Raw genomic sequence first — 19,692 nt, forward strand, 5'->3', positions numbered from 1 at the left:
GTATACAGTTCACTTGTTAATACCCAGTCCCGAACATGGCCATTAGAAGGGCCCTGCAAAATAGATCTGGATGTTACCTGCACATTATAAACAAGAGTGGAAGAGCTCCGGGCTAAAGGAATTGCACAAAGTCAGAGAATTTGCGGCAGAAGGCAGGGGGAACCTACTTCTCTCGCTTTAGATTGTAGTTTCTTGTTATTCTGCCACATTGTTTCTCCACATAATATTCATCCACGGACCATAAATACTATTTTATCTGTGCAACTGTCTTCTCTATTGTGTGTGTGCCAACTTCCTAGCCAGCACTATGTTAGCTTCTGTTTCCTTGATTAAGAGCTCTTGAAATTGTCTTTAATTTTTTTCAGGGCCCCCCTGGTCCCCCTGGAACTGCAGGATTCCCCGGTTCCCCCGGTGCTAAGGTAAACATGAATTTCTACAGAAGAATATGAAAGAGGTCTTGAGGCACCAGAAAAATCATTGAATTGTTTCTTAAAAATTGTACATAGGTTTACCCATCGAGTAGGCATCCTTTTACCTGTTCCGATCTTTAACACCCTATTTTTGATTCCCAAAGGGGTTATCCCTGGCACTCAACTATTCCGCTGTCTCTTTCTTGTTTCCCAGTCCCCTTCTGAAAACCACATCCCGTAATCACACGCAGCATTTCTCTGCCTTCCTGATTCGTGATTCTTTGCTGGTGACGGGCGTATCGTCTTGCACTTCCAGCCTTGGGGAGATGGGCTAAAACTGGCTTAGTGGTTAGACGTGACTAGAGACACTGACCACTTCGGGTCTTTCCCCTTAGGGTGAAGTTGGGCCTGCGGGATCGCCCGGCTCAAGCGGGTCCCCCGGACAAAGAGGAGAACCTGGACCTCAGGGCCATGCTGGTGCACCAGGTCCTCCCGTAAGTGACCGATGCGGCCTCTGCGGCGCGTCCCTGCTCTTGTGTCATGAAAGCATCTGCTTTACTGTTGTTATCACCTAAGATTTATATATTTTAATCATTGCTTGGTGCTCTGAGATGACTCTACTGTGATAAATACAGACTTGATTAGTACTAAAATTCATGGGCCTTGAGATTTAACTCTTCTAGAATTTATGACTTTCATGTTTAGTTGACAAAGCGAAGTAGAGGACAGAGAGTGATCCGACACTTCAAAGACCGTGCTCCCCGGATCACTGATCACACCAATTCGAGGAAGAAACAGGATTAAATACCTCCTCTGTTTATTACTTAACAACTCAGACCAAGCTCAGATTGTCTTTAATTTATAAAGATAGTGATCGTTCCCTCGCCTGCGTGGTGTGTTGTGCCGCAGTCGGAGGAGTCCGCGAGTCTCTACAAAGCCCAACGCCACCACTGAATTTACTTTGCAATGTATGCTCACTAGTGACATTATTTTTAATACACTCTTTTCCCCTCCCAGGGCCCTCCTGGGAGCAATGGTAGTCCCGGTGGCAAAGGCGAAATGGTACGTTGCCCTCGCCCCCTCCCTCGGGTCAGCCACACACGTTTTCAGCTTCCTTTGCACTTTGCGTGACCGTCCATTTGCGATGTCTATCAGCTCTTCAAAAAAGAGAGCTCACGTTTGACTCATGTGTTCTTGGGCTATTTTTAGGGTCCTGCTGGCATTCCTGGAGCTCCTGGGCTGATGGGAGCCCGGGGTCCTCCTGGACCACCCGGAACCAACGGGGTTCCTGGACAGCGTGGCAGTGCAGTAAGTTGCATAACTTCCCTTGGTTGCTTGGAGGGTGTGGCTCCGTTCCCACGAAAGAAGTATAAACAGCAGAATTTTTGTACTTGTTCAGCTGATTTTATGCTGGTTTTGCTCTGGTTTTACCACGGCATTAGCAGTTGCCACTGCTGATTTTGTTAGTCTGGACTCCCTGTTTTTAAACCAAGATTTTGTTCATTTAGGGTGAACCTGGTAAAAATGGTGCCAAAGGAGAGCCAGGGCCACGTGGTGAACGTGTAAGTGTTACCCCAACAGAATGGATTATTTCTTATTTCAGATGACAGTTTTGCAACTGGATTTATCCCTTTATTGGCATCGTTTTTAGGGGGAAGCTGGTTCTCCAGGTATTCCAGGACCTAAAGGTGAAGATGGCAAAGATGGTTCTCCAGGAGAGCCTGGTGCGAACGGACTTCCAGGAGCTGCAGGAGAAAGGGTACGTTTCCCACAGGCATCTCAACGGAGACCAGGATCACTTTCATTCACATAGAACTTGACCTTCAGGGTGAGGGGACCATGCTTTTTCTTCAGCTGAGTACTCAATCCCAAATACTGCTTTTGAGACATTGTATAACACAAGAACATCTCTATTGCTACTCAGAAATTATGAAAAAGTCTTGAACTGAAACATTTGTCTTTCACTATTTCCAGGGTGTGCCTGGATTCCGAGGGCCTGCTGGAGCCAACGGCCTTCCAGGAGAAAAGGTGGGTGACTTTAATTTCTATTTTTGTAAATGCTGGTACTACAAATAGTTATATTCTTCCATATAGTTTCCCATTAACTAAAACCTAAATACCTGAAAGAAATATATTGGAGTTTAAAAATAATAATTTCCAGTTTACAGTAAAGATTCCTGCCCCTGCTCAGCTCTTCTCCTAGCTATGTAACTAAAGCAAGTTACTTAGCTTCTATGAGAATTTTCTAACATATGTGTCAATTGAGAGCCATTTATTTTGGTATCATTGCAAGAATAAAGTAAATTAAAATGCTTGAAAATTCTTTGAAAACTCTAAAATACTACACAAAAACGATTTTATATCATCAAATACATTTGATTTTATACACACAGAAATGTATCATGATACCCACTGAATATTTCTGGCATATGGTATTTATCAAAGTTGCCTCAAAATATTCACAATATGATAACCCAAGCTAATAGATAACAGTGACTTCATGGCATGTCAGCAGCACACTAGCTCTCTTTAAGAGACAAAAGGAAGGGGCGCCTGGGTGACTCAGTCGTTAAGCATCTGCCTTCAGCTCAGGTCATGATCCCAGGGTCCTGGGATCGAGCCCCACATCGGGCTCCCTGCTTGGTGGGAAGCCTGCTTCTCAGTCTCCCACTCCCTCTGCCTGTGTTCCCTCTCTCACTGTAAAATCTTAAAAAGAGAGAGAGAGAGAGAGACAAAAGGAAGCTTTCTAGTTGTAACTTAAATGTGATCAATGTCTAGGTCACTGAAGGTTCTTCTACTTATTTGTCAAATTATCTCACCTCATAGGGTCCCGCTGGGGAGCGTGGTGGTCCTGGCCCTGCAGGGCCTAGAGGAGCTCCTGGAGAACCCGGACGAGATGGTGCCCCTGGAGGTCCAGGAATGAGGGTACCGAGAAACACTTGCTTTCTTGACACTGCCATTTAGTAAGAAGAAAGGCAAATAAAGGAGGATCAAAGACTCCTTAAAACAGACTGTACTTTTACAGCCTCCAGACAAAACAAAGTACTCTTAAGATAACTGAAGGTTAGAACTGATTGAAGGAAAACAGAACACTTGACTGAGACATAGACAGGAAAATGTGTGCGAATAAAAGTCTACATAGAAAATCTCAAAATTTCATATATATAATATAATTTTTAATTATCCTTTTTAAATGCCTGACTAACTTCTTCATTTCAGGGTATGCCCGGAAGCCCAGGAGGGCCAGGCAGTGATGGAAAACCAGGGCCTCCCGTATGTACACGTTTAACATCTCATTTGATAAGCCCAATGAATAATGGAATCACACTTCGGCCTACATGGATGTATATTGTAGAGTCTTGATATACATATTTTGATATTTTGATGAAATCTTTTTAAAACCTCTGTTCATGTAATTTTTTTTTTTTTTTTAAATTAGGGAAGTCAAGGAGAAAGTGGTCGACCCGGTCCTCCAGGCCCATCTGGTCCCCGAGGTCAGCCTGGTGTCATGGGTTTCCCTGGTCCTAAAGGAAATGATGTGAGTTCCTTCCTTTATTTCCTCAATAAGTATTTGACAGAAGGCTTTTCCTTTCCATATGGGAGTTCAGAGATGGCCAAAACCTGATCTCTACTTCAAAGCATGGTATAATATATGAAAGTCAAAATACCATGTGAGACAGGGAGTTGTTTTTTGTTGTTTTCTTTTTTCTTTTCTTTTTTTTTTTTTTGAGTTTTGAGTTTTGAGTTCTGGGGAAAAAGTACAGAAATTTATGGCAATCTAGTTCTAGAAAGGAGTTTTGGGTTGTGGGCGCATACATGTGCATATGGAAGGGGCAGATCAAAACTATTAGGGAATAGGACACTGAATGATTTCCTTTTGAAAATTAGTAAATACTGGCTACTTCTTTAGGGTGCACCTGGCAAGAATGGAGAACGAGGTGGCCCTGGAGGTCCTGGCCCTCAGGTACGCAGCTTTCATCACCTTTTCCAGCTTTCTCTAGATGCCTTCATTTCCATCTATGGCTTCTGTTTACGATCTCCATTATCTTTGCTTCCCTGACTGCTTTTTTTGTCTTTAGGGTCCTGCTGGAAAGAATGGTGAAACTGGACCTCAGGGTCCCCCAGGACCTACTGTAAGTTCGCTCACATAACTTGGAGATGGAAGTGAGTGGGGGTGGGGCGGAAGAAAGACTTTGGGGATCTTATCGTCACCAACACTATGTCATCACAGTTCACCAAAGTGGTTTTGAAGCTTGGTTACCATGTTAGCTAAATGTTGACCAACTAGAAATGAGGGTGTCTCCCTCGCATCAGTTCTGTAGGCCAGACTGTGCCCTTCCTTACACCTTTAAGTTTCAGTTAAGCAATGAGTCTGTTGAAAAGAAAACTGTGTGGACTAAATATGAAAGGATATTTTATAATAGAACATCTCATTATATTTTTCTACATTAGGGGCCAGCCGGTGACAAAGGAGATGCAGGACCCCCGGGTCCACAAGGATTACAAGTAAGAACTTATTTTCATATCCCTGGGTTTCCACTTCTACCAGATAATTCCATACTTCTTCTCAAGAGCTGTCTTTGTTGAGCTAATTGACAGTTCAAATTTTGGATGACACCACTAAATTATAATTAATCTTAAGCTTAAAATTTGTGGTCTGTCTTCCTCATTGAAATAAAATAAGTGCATTATAATTATTAAATTAAAATTAATGTAATTAATTATTTTTAATTAATAAAAATTTTATGCTTATACTTATTTTTGTAATAATTTAAATCCACATAGTTCAATGAATCTTACCATACTCATCCATTCATTTTCATGTACAGTGGTAGAAAAACTAAAGGGAGAGAAACATTAAGTCTGGAAGATATGGTTGTCCCTTCTCTGTCACTGGATTTTGAGAGCCACAAATTTTGTAGCTTTGAAAAGACATTAAAACCAGTTTGAATACCTTGCAGAAACATACACTGAGAAGATTTTCTGTAAGCAGTGTTTGAAGTGCAAATATGATTCTTTGTAGGGTTTGCCTGGAACCAGTGGACCTCCAGGAGAAAATGGAAAACCCGGTGAACCAGTAAGTGGCGTGCCCTTCTTTAAAAAGAGCTCAGAAATCAAAAGAATAAATCGTAATCATTTATCAGTTATTAGCTTTTGCATTTCCTCATGCCATAGTTTCTGAATTTTAACATACCTTTTTTAAATATTCAACAAAGAAAAATTACTCAATCATAGGTATCACACGGAAAGTTTCCATTTTACCATGAAAAGAAAGAAAGCGTACATAGCTCGAGATTTAACAAATTGTACAAAATGCAAGCCAGTCACATGTGCTGTCTTGCTTACATTCCTACAACATGCATTCTGACCGAGGCCTAATCAGCTAATGCCAACCTTCTAGGGTCCAAAGGGTGAATCCGGTTCACCTGGAACTCCAGGAGGCAAGGTAAGTATTTCCACCTATTTTCTAATTTCTTCAGCATTTTATAGAGCAACTGACTAGTGATTCACTTTTGGTATATCAAAGCAAAATGGTCTTTCTTTAGAAGCTCAACAGGGCAACTATTTGGCGAGTACACAGGGCAACTCAAGACATTTGCAGATTAGATTTGCTCCATCTGAAAAATCACATTTTCTGACATGAACAAATACTACGGAGGCAGCTATGGGCCTGAAATGGAAAAAGTCAAATCTTTCCGGGACATTGACTCTGCACAGGAAAACTGTGTTGGTAGAAAAGCTCAAAAAAAAGCCCCCATGAATAAAGCAGTAAGAGTGTCGGAGCTGGCTCATCCGACCGGACGTGGAGGTTCCTCCTTCACTCTGTGTCTCCGTTTCCATCTCTCAGTCCATTGATCAAGTGTCTTATAACTACCAGCACTGCCCAGTTGTTCAGAAATAGAAGTTCCCCAGTGGTCTACATCCAAATAATACAATTTAGGGTGTTTTTGTTTGCTGTTAGCCGTGGGTTGGCTAACAGGGCTCTTCTGCACTCCTACCCCAGGGCGATTCGGGAGCCCCGGGCGAACGAGGACCTCCAGGAGCCGTGGGGCCCGCGGGACCGAGAGGTGGAACTGGCCCCCCTGGTCCCGAAGGAGGAAAGGTGACTGCACGACTCCGTTCTAGACTTTACAAAATGCGCTCCATTTCCTTCTGGCGGGTCACCATGTGTCCTTTAATTTCAGGGTGCTGCCGGTCCCCCGGGGCCAGCGGGGCCTGCCGGGACTCCTGGTCTGCAAGGGATGCCTGGAGAAAGAGGAGGTCCTGGGGGCCCCGGCCCAAAGGGTGACAAGGTAGGCGCGTCCGTGCTATTAACTCCAGCGCAGAACAGACTTCCTGGGTTGAAGGCGAGAAGCACGGCTGCAAAGCAACCTGTTTTCAGAACTAATGCTGCCATTGTCTGGAAGGGAAACTTGAGGAGTGTTGCTAGAGTGCCTGTTCGTGCGACCACTCACCGGCCATCACAACACGTCCTCAGGGTCACTCTTCCTGGCCGAGTCTCCCCGCAGCTGCTTCTAACCTGATGACCCCGGCTTTTATCTGACTCTAACCTGATGACCCCGGCTCTTATCTGACTCTAACCTGATGACCCCGGCTCTTATCTGACAGGGCGAACCGGGCAGCGCGGGGGCCGACGGAGCTCCAGGGAAAGACGGTCCCAGGGTGAGTTTCCCCGCGGGGCACAAATAGGACTTCCCTGAGTGTGACGCGGAAGACTTCCCCGTCTTGACTTCTGCTGGTCCTAAAAACTCATTGCCATCACTTAGACCACAGTTTGCCTTTTCTGACCATTAAGAAGACCTCAGTGACTCGGTGTTTAAAATTCCTAGTTTATATCTGTTATTACCTGATGTTGGTTCAACACTGATGTGAGAATAGAAAAACCTCAAAAGTATAATTAAGGTCACAAACTGAAGTCATCATAAATCCAAGTCACTAAAATCCAAGATAATCAACACTGTTTAGAAAAACATTTTTATATTTTATGGTAATTCGGTGATACAGTCATACCACGGAATCCTACTTAGTGGTAAGTAAGTGCAACATTAGCGACAAGGAAATCACGCAACAACTTACACAAACCTCAAGGACACGGGCTGAGTGCAACAGAGTCCATCTCAAAAGGGTGCGAACCGCGGGATTCCATCCATGCAACACTTGCGAGCTGACAGAGCTGGTGACGGCCAGGAGTTAGGTAGAGGGAGAGAAAGGTGCGTGGGGGAGTCTCACGGTGGCCGCGCATTCAAGCATCGTGATTACGGCGGTCGGCATACCACGCCACCTCCCGAGCGGGGCCTAGAGCTTGTCCTCACACACACCAGCACGAGTGAGTGTGAGACCTGAATCCGCGCTCTGCTGGTCCCCATGCGTTTCTCGGTTCTGATACTGTACGAAGTTGCCTACGATGTTAACATTGAAGGATGCTGGGAGACAGGTGCACAGCATTCTCCGGGACCTTCTTTTGCAATGTCTTGGGAATCTGTAACTATTTCAGAGTAACCATTAAAAACAAACATCTTCCAGATATGACCACAGCCAAGAAGCAAGACCGTTAAGTCATTACACACGTGTCACACTTACCATTGCCACCTTCAAGAAACTCATAGGAATTTCAGTTTCGACAGATCAGATGGGTAGGCCGTCATCCAATGTAAAAAAACCACCTAATGCCTCACATACGTTGGTATACTCATATTTGAAAATGTCAATTTGGAAATTTTAATATGTGCATTTATATTCTGAGTAGTTAAACATTTTGGATTATCAAGCAGTTGAGTAAGGCAATGCATTTCGGTGCTTAAAAAGCGATTCCTGTAAGATCTCACACCACATCACTTACCTTCTGCAATGGAAAGAAAAGGGAATCAGTCAAGTTCCACTGAGTCCTACCATCCTTTAGAGGCGCCTCCATAGACTCCCCGACGCCGTAGGCCTGGCGACATTTACACACCAAGGGAAGCACCATTCGAGCCACCATAGAGGTCATAGTATCTAGTTTATTAGGTGACTGCTATGTCAATATATTCTCATTAATAAAATTAGTAATTTTATCTTTAAAATCAAACATGTATTTCTATTTTCTTTAGGGTCCTACTGGTCCCATTGGTCCCCCTGGCCCAGCTGGTCAGCCTGGAGATAAGGTAACACTTCACGCTACTTAGAAACCAAAAGAAAATGTCCCCAGCTTTTGGGATACAGGGCAAAGTTTTTTCCTCTTTTTTCAGGGTGAAGGTGGTGCCCCTGGACTTCCGGGTATAGCCGGTCCCCGTGGAGGCCCTGTGAGTATTAACGACTCTCCCTGTACCTTATAGCCCCACCCAGGCAGCAGGGACCCCTGCTTCCTTCCTTAGTGATTCTGCCCCGTGTCTCAAGGGCAGGATGACAGTTTCAGGAATTGCGTGACAAGCAAAGGAAGGTTCAAGTTCTGAACTTCAAAATTCACAGCAGACAGTTTTAAATCAAGCCGTCTATCCTAAATAATTCTGGAAAAAAATTAAAAATGCACAAATAATATACATTGGTAAATAATATTTCTTAAACTGCAGGATCTTGCCTGAGGCACCTTCTAGATCTAAATAGAATTCACTCCCTTCAGGATTTGCAACTCAGGACAGATACATAGTAAATGGTCCTCATTAATTAATTGGTTGATTTCTCAAGTAACCCTAAGTATATTTTTAAATACTCACATTTTTTAGAGATCATATGATTGCGTGTGTTAAATCCTTGAAAATTCTCAGGTTATTTTTCTTGTAAATAATATCACAATCAGAGGCAGGAGGAATGGAACATTCTGGTGTGTCCACTCCTGGTTTCGTTGAGAAGTGGAAAAGTTCCCCAGTCGCGCCATCTTGGTCAGCTTCGCGTACTTCCTGCTTAAAGGAAGGAGACGAGATGTCCAGGGTGCTATGTTGTTGTCCTGTGTGAAGGCGTCTTCACGGTGACCGATGACAATGTTTCCCTCCAGGGTGAGAGAGGCGAGCATGGGCCTCCCGGACCCGCCGGCTTCCCCGGTGCCCCTGTGAGTATGAACACGCAGCCCAGAGCCCCTCTCTTGCTGAGAAACTCCTGTTTGAGTCTGGCTTCTAGTCAGGCCTCAGCTTCTCCTAACCTGTAGAGATTTTATCCCCGCTCCGTGCGTGCGTGCGTGCGTGTGTGTGTGTGTGTGTGTGTGTGATTGTTTACTTCAGTCCTCCCCTTTAAAAAACGGAATTAAAAACACTTGACTTGCCTTTATGCCTCTTAATGAGGCTCACACGATACCCGAGGTTTGAAGACACTGGCAATGTTGAAAGCTAGTCCACCGGAAGATGATACTCACTCCAATTTGCTCTGGGCCTTACCTTTCTCTGGCGAATTTGCTGGCGCTCCTTTCCAAAGCGCCGTCCTCAGAGAGCTTTTCTCCCCCAGGACGAATAGCATCCATTTGAACGTTTCCGGGATAGTTTTCTTCTACCCTGGAAGCATCTCTGTTGGTTTCTTATGGCCCGTCTTCAGAGAACGTTCCTTTCCAAGTTTGTTTGCAGCACTTGCCACCTGGAGCATCGTGTCTCTGAAGGAAGAGCGGCTAGGCCGGGGGTACCGGGGAGGCGTCCGCTCACGGGTGGCTGTCCTTTCTGAATGCAGGGACAGAACGGCGAGCCCGGTGCCAAGGGAGAAAGAGGTGCTCCCGGCGAGAAGGGTGAAGGCGGGCCCCCCGGCCTCGCGGGGCCTCCGGGCGGTGCCGGGCCTGCGGTGAGTGTCCTCTCTCGCTCCGCTTCCAAGGGGAAAGCGCCAGTGTACCCGCCGTCCGACACGCCATCTGGGAGAGCTTGTCAAGGCGATGAGGACCGTCTTCCCCGGGGGACGCTTCTGCCTTTGGTGCCCCCACGGTCTGGATAGGACCCCAGCCCAGGGGCTCTGACCACTTCCCAGAGTCACCCTCTGCAGACTTTTGTCTGTTCATGTGCAGGTCCGTTGTAGCCCCCCCGTTCTGTTAAGCTCTAACTGAACGTAGCAGTGCACAGGCTTCCAGCGCGCCGCACAATGACGGGATGTGCGTCTGTCCTGCCAAAGGACTCTCACAAGAAGTAGAGCGACGTGGTTCGCAAAGGCTGAAGGCTTCTTTCAAATTTGGATTTTGGTGAAATGCTGATGAACCATTTCTGTCTCCATTCCATATAGGGTCCCCCTGGTCCCCCCGGCGTCAAGGGTGAACGAGGGAGTCCTGGGGGTCCTGTAAGTATCGATTCTCCTTACTGGTGTCTCTGAACTGTGATTCGAAAGCATTAGTTCATGTCCATCTGTACAAAAACGACTTTGAAAGCACTAGATCCCGGAAGAGTATGAAAACTGTAATCCCGTAATCATATGTCATGTGTGATTCTGAAAGGAAAACCAGCAGACCATAAGTGCTCCCAGGTGGAAAGCAGATCCCATTCCTTACCCTCTATTCTTGTTTTTAGTAGTTAATCATTCATTCTGCCTCAGTTTTGAAATTCAAAAACATATCACCCCTTCACAGGGTGCTGCTGGCTTCCCTGGCGGTCGTGGTCCTCCTGGTCCTCCTGGTAATAATGTAAGTATTTTTTAAAAATAATTTTTCTTTATTCCATAAAGAATATTCATATATGCATGAGAGGAGAAACCTACCCATTGCCACTTTACTTTGTCGTGAATTCCATCTTAACTGCAGGTAAAAGCGGGAAGAAACATTCACCTTTTCATTATAAAACACTCCAATTTCAAAAAATCTCTTTGCAGGGTAACCCAGGCCCCCCTGGCTCCAGCGGTGCTCCAGGCAAGGACGGCCCCCCCGGCCCCCCTGGCAGCAATGGTGCTCCCGGTAGCCCTGGGGTGTCTGGACCTAAAGGTGACGCTGGCCAGCCCGGAGAGAAGGGATCACCTGGCCCCCAGGGCCCTCCGGTGAGTGGCTGCGCTGCTCTGTGGGTTGACAAGACCGTTTTATTTTGAACTATGAACTCAACAGAGGAAAACAGAGTCCCAGAGAGAAGAACTAAGGCTGTCTCTTTTGTTCAACAGGGAGCTCCAGGCCCGCTGGGGATTGCCGGGATTACCGGAGCGAGGGGTCTCGCAGGACCCCCAGGCATGCCGGGCCCTAGGGGAAGCCCAGGCCCACAGGGCATCAAGGTGAGTGCGGCCGTCTTTTCCTGGACTGCTTCCTCTCGTAGCCTTTGCAGATCACTTAACTGTAGCAAGCACGTCACGACAAATTTTTCTGTAAAAGATGCAAATTCTTGATATGTTCAGATTTTCAGGAAGCATGCATTTTATTTAAGGCTGCAGAACACAAAAGCAATGCCCATCAAAGGACAGCCTTGAACATTAACCCTAAGAAACTGATGTCACAGAAAATGACTTGCTACCCTAAATACCTCTACTAGGAGATGTGTGAACACCCTTTACTTGGTTGACTTTCAGTTTTACAGAGGGAACTAGTCAGTTTATAGACGCATGAAAGTCTTTCATTAATACCAATTTTGCATCAACTCAATTTGTTGAGTTGTTTCTAATTTTCTTTCCCTAATATTAACTGTAACACACTAGCGTGTTATAGTCAGTGTCTTAAATATCCACTTAGCAAATGAGGTAATTAAATTCTGTATTATATTGTAATGAAATGAAGATATAACATTTAAGTATATTCAATTTATATGAACATATCTAATAAATATATATATATTTTTAAATGGAGCCAGATGTTCAATATAACCTTCTGATGGTCACTGTAAACCTATAATTTCCTGATGGTTAATCATTATTTTTTTTCTCAAAATGGCCATGTCTCATTTATATATCTCGTATTAGAATGTATTCTAAATAATATAATCATTGTCATTATTCAGCTCTTTGGCCAGAGTTACCTGGAAAGTAGGAAAATACAAGAAACTTACTCCTCTTCAATGATAGGGATAGCTTTAGGAACAAATGCAATAGAGTTTTTAATAAAACAAAGCTTTTCTTCAAAAAAAATAAGGAAATCTCATAACATATTGATTGCTAAGATAGAATAAGTTTAAGAAATAATTTAAAGTTAACAAAGGGTAAAATAAGTTGAAATAAAATGTCTTTTATCTCTTTGTGCACAGGGTGAAAGTGGGAAACCAGGACCTGCTGGCCACAATGGAGAGCGTGGTCCTCCTGGCCCCCAGGGTCTTCCTGGTCTGGCTGGTACGGCTGGTGAACCTGGAAGAGATGTAAGCACTAGTTCTTGGGAAATATCCAACTGTCCTTACAGGGCCTGGTAATTTATTGAAGCAAGGGTCGAATTGTGTCTTAATGTCTAAGAGTGTGAATATTGCCACATGCCGAAGTTCTCCTATCTTTAATAAGATCTCTCTTCTATTACAATTTAGAATAATCATCTATGTTCATGTTCATTAATATTCGCCCAACGAACGGTCATTAATGGAAAAGACTGTAAAAAGCTAAATAAAGACACAAGTTGGGGATGCGGAAGCCCCCAGTTTATAGCATTCCTCAGCATGGAAATGTGCTACATGTTATCAGTGATTAAGTCTTTTCTTAAACTGTAGATTTCCATTATCAGCTTAAATTACTATTTCTTATGCTCTTACTTGTTATCTCTTTCCTAAGGATTTTTTTTTACACTTTTTTTTTTCCCTAACCACTTCTCCCTCTCTCTCACCTGTGAAATTTTAGTGCCGCAGGTGTACTGCTTACCTACTGACGTATGACCCTTTGAAGGGCTACAGCCACTGTAATAGCTAAGATTGTTTAGTCCCAAGAACCAATTTTTATCCTCTTTAGGATGTTCTTGCTACCACTGAGAATACGTGGCTTAGATCAGATTTGAATGGTTCGCAAGAGTTTGATTTCTTTTCTCCTTCCTATTTTTTTTAATCAGGGAAACCCAGGATCAGATGGTCTTCCAGGCCGAGACGGGGCTCCCGGCGGCAAGGTATAACGAACATCATACAGTGGGTTTGGGTGCGGAACAGTGGCTGCTGATCCTATGTTGCCTCTGTGAATTTGTCCTCAGGGTGATCGTGGAGAAAATGGCTCTCCTGGTGCCCCTGGTGCTCCTGGCCATCCAGGCCCCCCTGGTCCCGTCGGTCCAGCTGGAAAGAGTGGTGACAGAGGAGAAACTGTGAGTTTTTCATTGCTTACCTGTTTTCCTCAATAAAGGGATTAGTTGGTGGAAGATAAGATGCGTCATCTGCCAACCAAATGACCTACTATCATTTCTTTTAGTTTTTATGCTTCTCATTCCTTATGCGACTGTGGTAAGAAAGGTGTCTGCGAAGCTTCTGGCAGGAGTTAATGGAGAATCATTACTAAATCTGAGGCAGTGTTAATCAGCCCAAGTGCACATTCAGTGGGTGGACGCAGGCTGAATTAGCAAGACTTTCCCAGCTTTCCTGTCAGGCCCCTCGGAAAGACAAGCAGAGAAAGCACTTGGAAGGAGAAAATGGCACTAACTTTCAAAAATAGTGTGCATGCTATTATTCTATCACAGTGAGATTAACTTTTAAATAAAACAAAGCTTTATCAATACAAAAATAATTCCCTGCCTGTCTGCTTCTGTTTCAGGGCCCTGCTGGTCCTTCTGGTGCTCCAGGTCCTGCTGGTTCCCGAGGTCCTCCAGTGAGTTATTTTTAAAATATTCCACAGTCTAAGAAGTGCTCTACCTCCTGGCATGTTCAGGAAAGGGGATGGCAACACACCCCACCATGGAACAGAATTTCAACCTTGCGTTGATGACACAGAAAGTAGTTGAGGATCTAGAAGGTCCTGGGGGCCAAGGACCTACGTAGCAATTACTGGGGTTTCATCAATGATCAGTCAAAAGTCAAAATTACAAGAAGGCTCTTTAGTGTTCCCACGGACGTGGGATTTCTAGCTAATGGAACGTCATCAACTAGATTTAATGGCTATAAATTCTGTTTTGTTTCACCAATATGTACGTGTGTTTGTGAACTTAATTTGAACTGTGTCTGTAAAGGGTCCCCAAGGTCCACGTGGCGACAAAGGTGAAACCGGTGAACGTGGCTCGACTGGCATCAAGGGACATCGAGGATTCCCCGGTAATCCGGGCGCTCCGGGTTCCCCAGTAAGTGCACCCGCCTTGTTAGATAATCCCCTTCAGTGCGTGATGAGCGAGGGAAATCTGAAAGACCCAAAGGAGAAAAATGCTCACCTTTAAAAGTTTGTGCTAGAAGAGATGAGAAATGGATGTGAGGGCTTGGTCGGAACAGTAGTTGGCCTGAGAGGACCGGGGGAGGCGAAGGAAGGGCACAGTCACATTCCGTGGCGGTCCCCGTGCTCCTGACTAGATCGTAAGTGTGTGGTTCCCTCGCTCTTTCAGAAGTCTTCATTCGTGTTTACCCTCTTTCCCTTTCAGGGTCCCGCCGGGCACCAAGGTGCTATCGGTAGCCCAGGACCCGCAGGCCCCAGAGTAAGTGACATAGAAAGATTTTGGAAGATCCATATTTTTCAAATATTCTAGCTGGAAGATATTCTAGTGTTGTGACATCACGATAACCTTTTAGGGACCCGTTGGACCCAGTGGCCCCCCTGGCAAAGATGGCACCAGTGGGCATCCGGGCCCCATCGGACCACCAGGGCCGCGAGGTAACAGAGGAGAAAGAGGATCCGAGGTGAGACCGCGCTCAGACTGCGCCTTTATGCGCCAGAGACACTTTGTAAGATTTGGAAACTGGATAGTGAGTCAGACGCAATACAAGCACCTGACCTAACTTACAGAATGAACAATGACTTTTAGACATTGTCTACCCTTTCTCCATCACACTATAACAACAAGAGAAAAGGGGCACCTTTTTTACAGTTTGATCAGAGAGTAGTCACTGTCAGAATGAAGACAAAAGCCCAATTAACCAAAGGAACTCTGTTGGAGATCACCCAATTATGCTCACCGTAATGACTGGTGAGCCTGTAGTACATCTTCTCAGATGGCTTTCGTGATTTCTGTTTTGCTCCTTATACCGTCATTCCCAATACCGCCCATCCCACATCTTTGGCATAAACAGAATAAAAACCGTTATCGCCACACGACACACATTTGATAATTGAAACACAGATAAGACATCAGCCCAAAGACACAGAGTTAATGGCGAATCTGGGAGCCGAATCCAGGTTCCTGATCGTATTCCCTCTGGTGTGTCAGGTTAGCCGTACTTACATCATTCATTCTGAAGGAAACATGAGAGAGTGAAGTTTGTGCTCTACCTCCACTGCTACATACCCGGGGGAGAACAATAACTTTCATGGTAGCACATTTATTACCGTTGGTTATCATTTGATCACAAAACAACTCAAGTAAACCTTTCTTAAAATGATTATGATAATGTATTAGTTGTTTCTGATGCATTGTCTTGGCCCAGCAACATACACCTTCGGCAAAGAGCAAGCACACCTCCATGATGCCTGTTCTTACCCGTCCTAGGGCTCTCCTGGCCACCCCGGACAACCGGGCCCACCTGGACCTCCTGGTGCCCCTGGCCCGTGCTGCGGTGGTGGGGCCGCTGCCCTGGGTGTTGCTGGAGGAGGTGAAAAAGCTGGTGGTTTTGCCCCGTATTACGGAGATGAACCAATGGACTTCAAAATCAACACCGAGGAGATCATGACATCACTGAAATCAGTCAATGGACAACTAGAAAGCCTCATTAGTCCTGACGGATCTCGTAAACACCCTGCTCGGAACTGCCGAGACCTGAAGTTCTGCCACCCCGAGCTCCAGAGCGGTACGTGCGGGAGTCCTCCATGCTTATGGCAACAAGAGCTCGGAGAAAGCTGCTTAGATGAGAACTTGGGGAAGAGAAAGCTTCACTGTAAACAGATCTTTGATAGCAGAAATAGTACTTAAAGAACGTTGGTTGAGTTGAAACCGGTTGATATTTTCAGGAAGTATACACGGCAGGTATCCTTAAGATGGAACATAAATAACCCAAATATTCTAAATGTGGGAACATTTCAAGACAGTCTTGAAGAAACTGCAATATAAGTCACGGTTTGGGAGGTTTCTGCATATCATTCCAAAGTTGTCTGAGTGGTAAAGCAACTTAGATCACCGCGTTTTCAGGATAAAATTTATACAACTTGGTACAGACGTAATTTACAATTTAACTTTTGCAATCTTTATTTAATGAGATTAATTTTTGTGATAACTCTAATTAGCTTTTTCATATTAAGAAATACTTAAAAGAAAAATCCAAGACTTATATAAAATTATGTCAAACATTATAATACTGTAAGATTTTGCATATATTAGGTTATTTCTTCCTGAAAAACAAAAACTATTTCAGGTTTTCAAATACCTTGACATGGAACATTGCCTTTGTTAGAAGTCATTTCTGAAAATTACTTAAGATAGAGAACAGCATCATTCACAGGGAATTGGGATTAAACCCACCGGCATAAATCTAGATTAGGCAAAAAGCTTACATTATTTAGAAAAGCCATGTTAAATAGATAATCATCTTAAAAAGAGGGAGAGATTTCAATAAACACAATACAACAGTCAAAATGTCTTGGCTTAGTAGATCATCATTGTTCCATACCAGAAGCTATATTTTACTTCAATGGTTTTTAATTATTGTACCTCTTTTTAATCTCCACAACTTCAATAAGAGTTTCTGTATTATACTATACTATAAAATACAAATAGATTAGCAAGCAACATCATGAGTGCTGTACCAGATAAACTTTCTGGTCCAAACTTCACTACCGGATTTTGTAACCAATTCCCATCATTCTTTTTTGTGACTGAATATTCAGGAGAATATTGGGTTGATCCAAACCAAGGTTGCAAGCTGGATGCCATTAAAGTATTCTGCAATATGGAAACTGGGGAAACGTGCATACATGCCAGTCCTCGGAATGTTCCCCAGAAGAACTGGTGGAGAGATTCTGGTGCTGACAAGAAACATGTTTGGTTTGGAGAATCCATGGAAGGTGGTTTTCAGGTAATAAAGGATATACCTTTTTTTCATTAAGTCATTCCTACTCACCTAACTTTTTTAGTTTTTCCCAATTTTTCATCACAAAGCTAAATTAGCCAATAAATAGAACACAATGGCTTTGTATATCCAGGTGACTATCTCTATAAGTTTGATAACTTCTCTCCCAAAGCTAAGTGAGGTGGAATGATCCATTGCATGCAAACACCTTTCTGAGAATTCGTAACACCTGTTTTACTCTAGTGCATGTTACACATGCAATAAGAACATATTCACATATAAAATACTCATACACAAAATATATGACTAACCTGTGTTATAATGACCATACTGTACTGTGTGAATCCCTTAGGACATATGGGTACAACTAACGTGTTTGATCGATTGTGTTTTTCCCCATCACAGTTTAGCTATGGCAATCCTGACCTTCCGGAAGACGTCCTTGATGTCCAGCTGGCGTTCCTCCGGCTTCTCTCCAGCCGGGCCTCCCAGAACATTACATATCACTGCAAGAACAGCATTGCATACATGGATCAGGCCAGCGGCAATGTAAAGAAAGCCTTGAGGCTGATGGGGTCAAATGAAGGTGAATTCAAGGCCGAAGGAAACAGCAAATTCACATACACAGTTCTGGAGGATGGTTGCACTGTAAGTAGTGACAATTTTAAAGGCATGGATCACAGCAATCTCAGCATTTCTAGTTTAGTCATGCTGTTTTGAAAAGAAGAAAAAAAATAATGGCGGTGAACAAATGATTACATTTGGTGTGAGTTACGTAGGATCTGCTGGTTCGTGGCAGGGATATTAAACACCACACACACACACACACACACACACACACACACACACACTTTTCATCTCAACCTCCAGGTAAAACGAGTTGAAAGAAAATCAGTAGAAATTTAAATTCATAATATACACTTTATCAGATACTCTGGGTGGGTCCTATACATTCAGCATGATAGCTATCATATGGACTCAATCTAAAATCTCTGCTTTCTTTTTAATTTTATAGGTTAGCTTTGAATCTATTCTTTGCTATTATCACTTATAAGCAAAGGGAGAATTCACTTCTAACAGTAACAAATTCCATGATGAGAGACTTACTCACTTTTTAGTAAACCAACCGTATCTAGTAGCAGTAACCAGGCAGAACCAGGCCTCCTAAAATTGGGGGGCCGTTGGCAGTCTCTACTGGATGTACCTTAAAGCTCTGTAAGACTTTTGGTTAATGATATGGTTTATTAGACCGCCTGGGGGGCTCAGTCAGTTAAGCATCCAACTCTCGATTTCTGCTCAAGTCATGATCTCAGGGTTGTGAGATCAAGCCCCAGGTGGGGATCCGAACGGGGGGTAGAGCCTGCATGAGATTCTCTCTCTCCCTTTCCCGCTGCCCCTACCTCCTCACATGCACACACTTTCTCTCTCAATCTCTAAAAACGCCCAGTATAGTTTATTATCTGGGATGATTATAGCTTTAAAATGGAAAGCTTTAAAATGGAAAACATCTCACATTCATGGAAGGTAAGAGGACAAGTTGGAAATGACCTTAGTGCACACTATTTTCTTAAACTTGGTCAGTCAGAGGAAGTGTCTAAGTAATTGTAACATTATGATAGCTCACATTTTTTTCCCCCTCTTTTTCACAGAAACACACTGGGGAATGGGGCAAAACGGTCTTCGAATACCGAACGCGCAAGGCTGTGAGGCTACCTATTGTCGATATCGCTCCCTATGACATTGGTGGTCCTGATCAAGAATTTGGTGTGGACATTGGCCCTGTTTGCTTTTTATAAACCAAACTCTCTCTGAAACCCAAGCAAAGAATTTCACACTCCATATGTGTTCCTCTCGTCCTAACCTTGTCAACCAGTACAAGTGACCAACTCAATTCCAGTTATTTATTTCCAAAGGTTTTGGAAAAAGTATAATTTGGCAAAAAAGGATACTTTTACTTTGTTTTGTTTTGTTTTGGGTTTTTTTGCTGTTACACCAAATACAGTCCAAATGCCTTTTGTTCTATTTTTTTACCAATTCCAATTTCAAAATGTCTCAATGGTGCTATAATAAATAAACTTCAACACTCTTACAATAACACTGTGTTATATTCTTTGAATCCTAGCCCATTTGCAGAGCAATGACTAGGCTTACCATCAAAAGATAACCATTCCTTCTGAAATAGTCAATATGAAATTAGAAAAGACCTCCCTGTTTCAACTACCTCAACCTGGTCAGAAATACAGATGAATTCTAGAAGACCTGGAAGATAAAAAAAAAAAAATTATGTAAATTAACAATAATTTCCTAAAATATTGGTAAAAGTATAGTACAAGAATTTAAAG

The 19,692-nt window shown here is 43.6% G+C and overlaps 1 protein-coding gene across 1 annotated transcript in view; it reads left to right on the forward strand.

Moving 5' to 3' along the window:
* COL3A1 (collagen type III alpha 1 chain) overlaps positions 1-19,445 on the forward strand; it is a 38,764-nt gene extending 19,319 nt beyond the window's left edge. The window contains exons 15-51 of the mRNA XM_044241136.1: positions 366-419; positions 806-904; positions 1,428-1,472; positions 1,620-1,718; positions 1,919-1,972; positions 2,062-2,169; positions 2,385-2,438; positions 3,237-3,335; positions 3,630-3,683; positions 3,850-3,948; positions 4,321-4,374; positions 4,490-4,543; positions 4,863-4,916; positions 5,434-5,487; positions 5,812-5,856; positions 6,415-6,513; positions 6,596-6,703; positions 7,020-7,073; positions 8,498-8,551; positions 8,636-8,689; positions 9,379-9,432; positions 10,038-10,145; positions 10,575-10,628; positions 10,915-10,968; positions 11,154-11,315; positions 11,433-11,540; positions 12,500-12,607; positions 13,279-13,332; positions 13,414-13,521; positions 13,965-14,018; positions 14,377-14,484; positions 14,776-14,829; positions 14,924-15,031; positions 15,838-16,135; positions 17,169-17,356; positions 17,756-17,998; positions 19,000-19,445. Coding sequence (XP_044097071.1) covers positions 366-419; positions 806-904; positions 1,428-1,472; positions 1,620-1,718; positions 1,919-1,972; positions 2,062-2,169; positions 2,385-2,438; positions 3,237-3,335; positions 3,630-3,683; positions 3,850-3,948; positions 4,321-4,374; positions 4,490-4,543; positions 4,863-4,916; positions 5,434-5,487; positions 5,812-5,856; positions 6,415-6,513; positions 6,596-6,703; positions 7,020-7,073; positions 8,498-8,551; positions 8,636-8,689; positions 9,379-9,432; positions 10,038-10,145; positions 10,575-10,628; positions 10,915-10,968; positions 11,154-11,315; positions 11,433-11,540; positions 12,500-12,607; positions 13,279-13,332; positions 13,414-13,521; positions 13,965-14,018; positions 14,377-14,484; positions 14,776-14,829; positions 14,924-15,031; positions 15,838-16,135; positions 17,169-17,356; positions 17,756-17,998; positions 19,000-19,146 — 3,405 coding nt within the window. The 3' untranslated portion in view covers positions 19,147-19,445. The remainder of the gene's footprint in view (positions 1-365; positions 420-805; positions 905-1,427; positions 1,473-1,619; positions 1,719-1,918; positions 1,973-2,061; positions 2,170-2,384; positions 2,439-3,236; positions 3,336-3,629; positions 3,684-3,849; positions 3,949-4,320; positions 4,375-4,489; positions 4,544-4,862; positions 4,917-5,433; positions 5,488-5,811; positions 5,857-6,414; positions 6,514-6,595; positions 6,704-7,019; positions 7,074-8,497; positions 8,552-8,635; positions 8,690-9,378; positions 9,433-10,037; positions 10,146-10,574; positions 10,629-10,914; positions 10,969-11,153; positions 11,316-11,432; positions 11,541-12,499; positions 12,608-13,278; positions 13,333-13,413; positions 13,522-13,964; positions 14,019-14,376; positions 14,485-14,775; positions 14,830-14,923; positions 15,032-15,837; positions 16,136-17,168; positions 17,357-17,755; positions 17,999-18,999) is intronic.
* Positions 19,446-19,692: the final 247 nt, after the last annotated feature.

Source organism: Neovison vison, chromosome 3 (assembly GCF_020171115.1).
Source record: "Neovison vison isolate M4711 chromosome 3, ASM_NN_V1, whole genome shotgun sequence".
In the NCBI taxonomy this organism is placed as follows: domain Eukaryota; kingdom Metazoa; phylum Chordata; class Mammalia; order Carnivora; family Mustelidae; genus Neogale; species Neogale vison.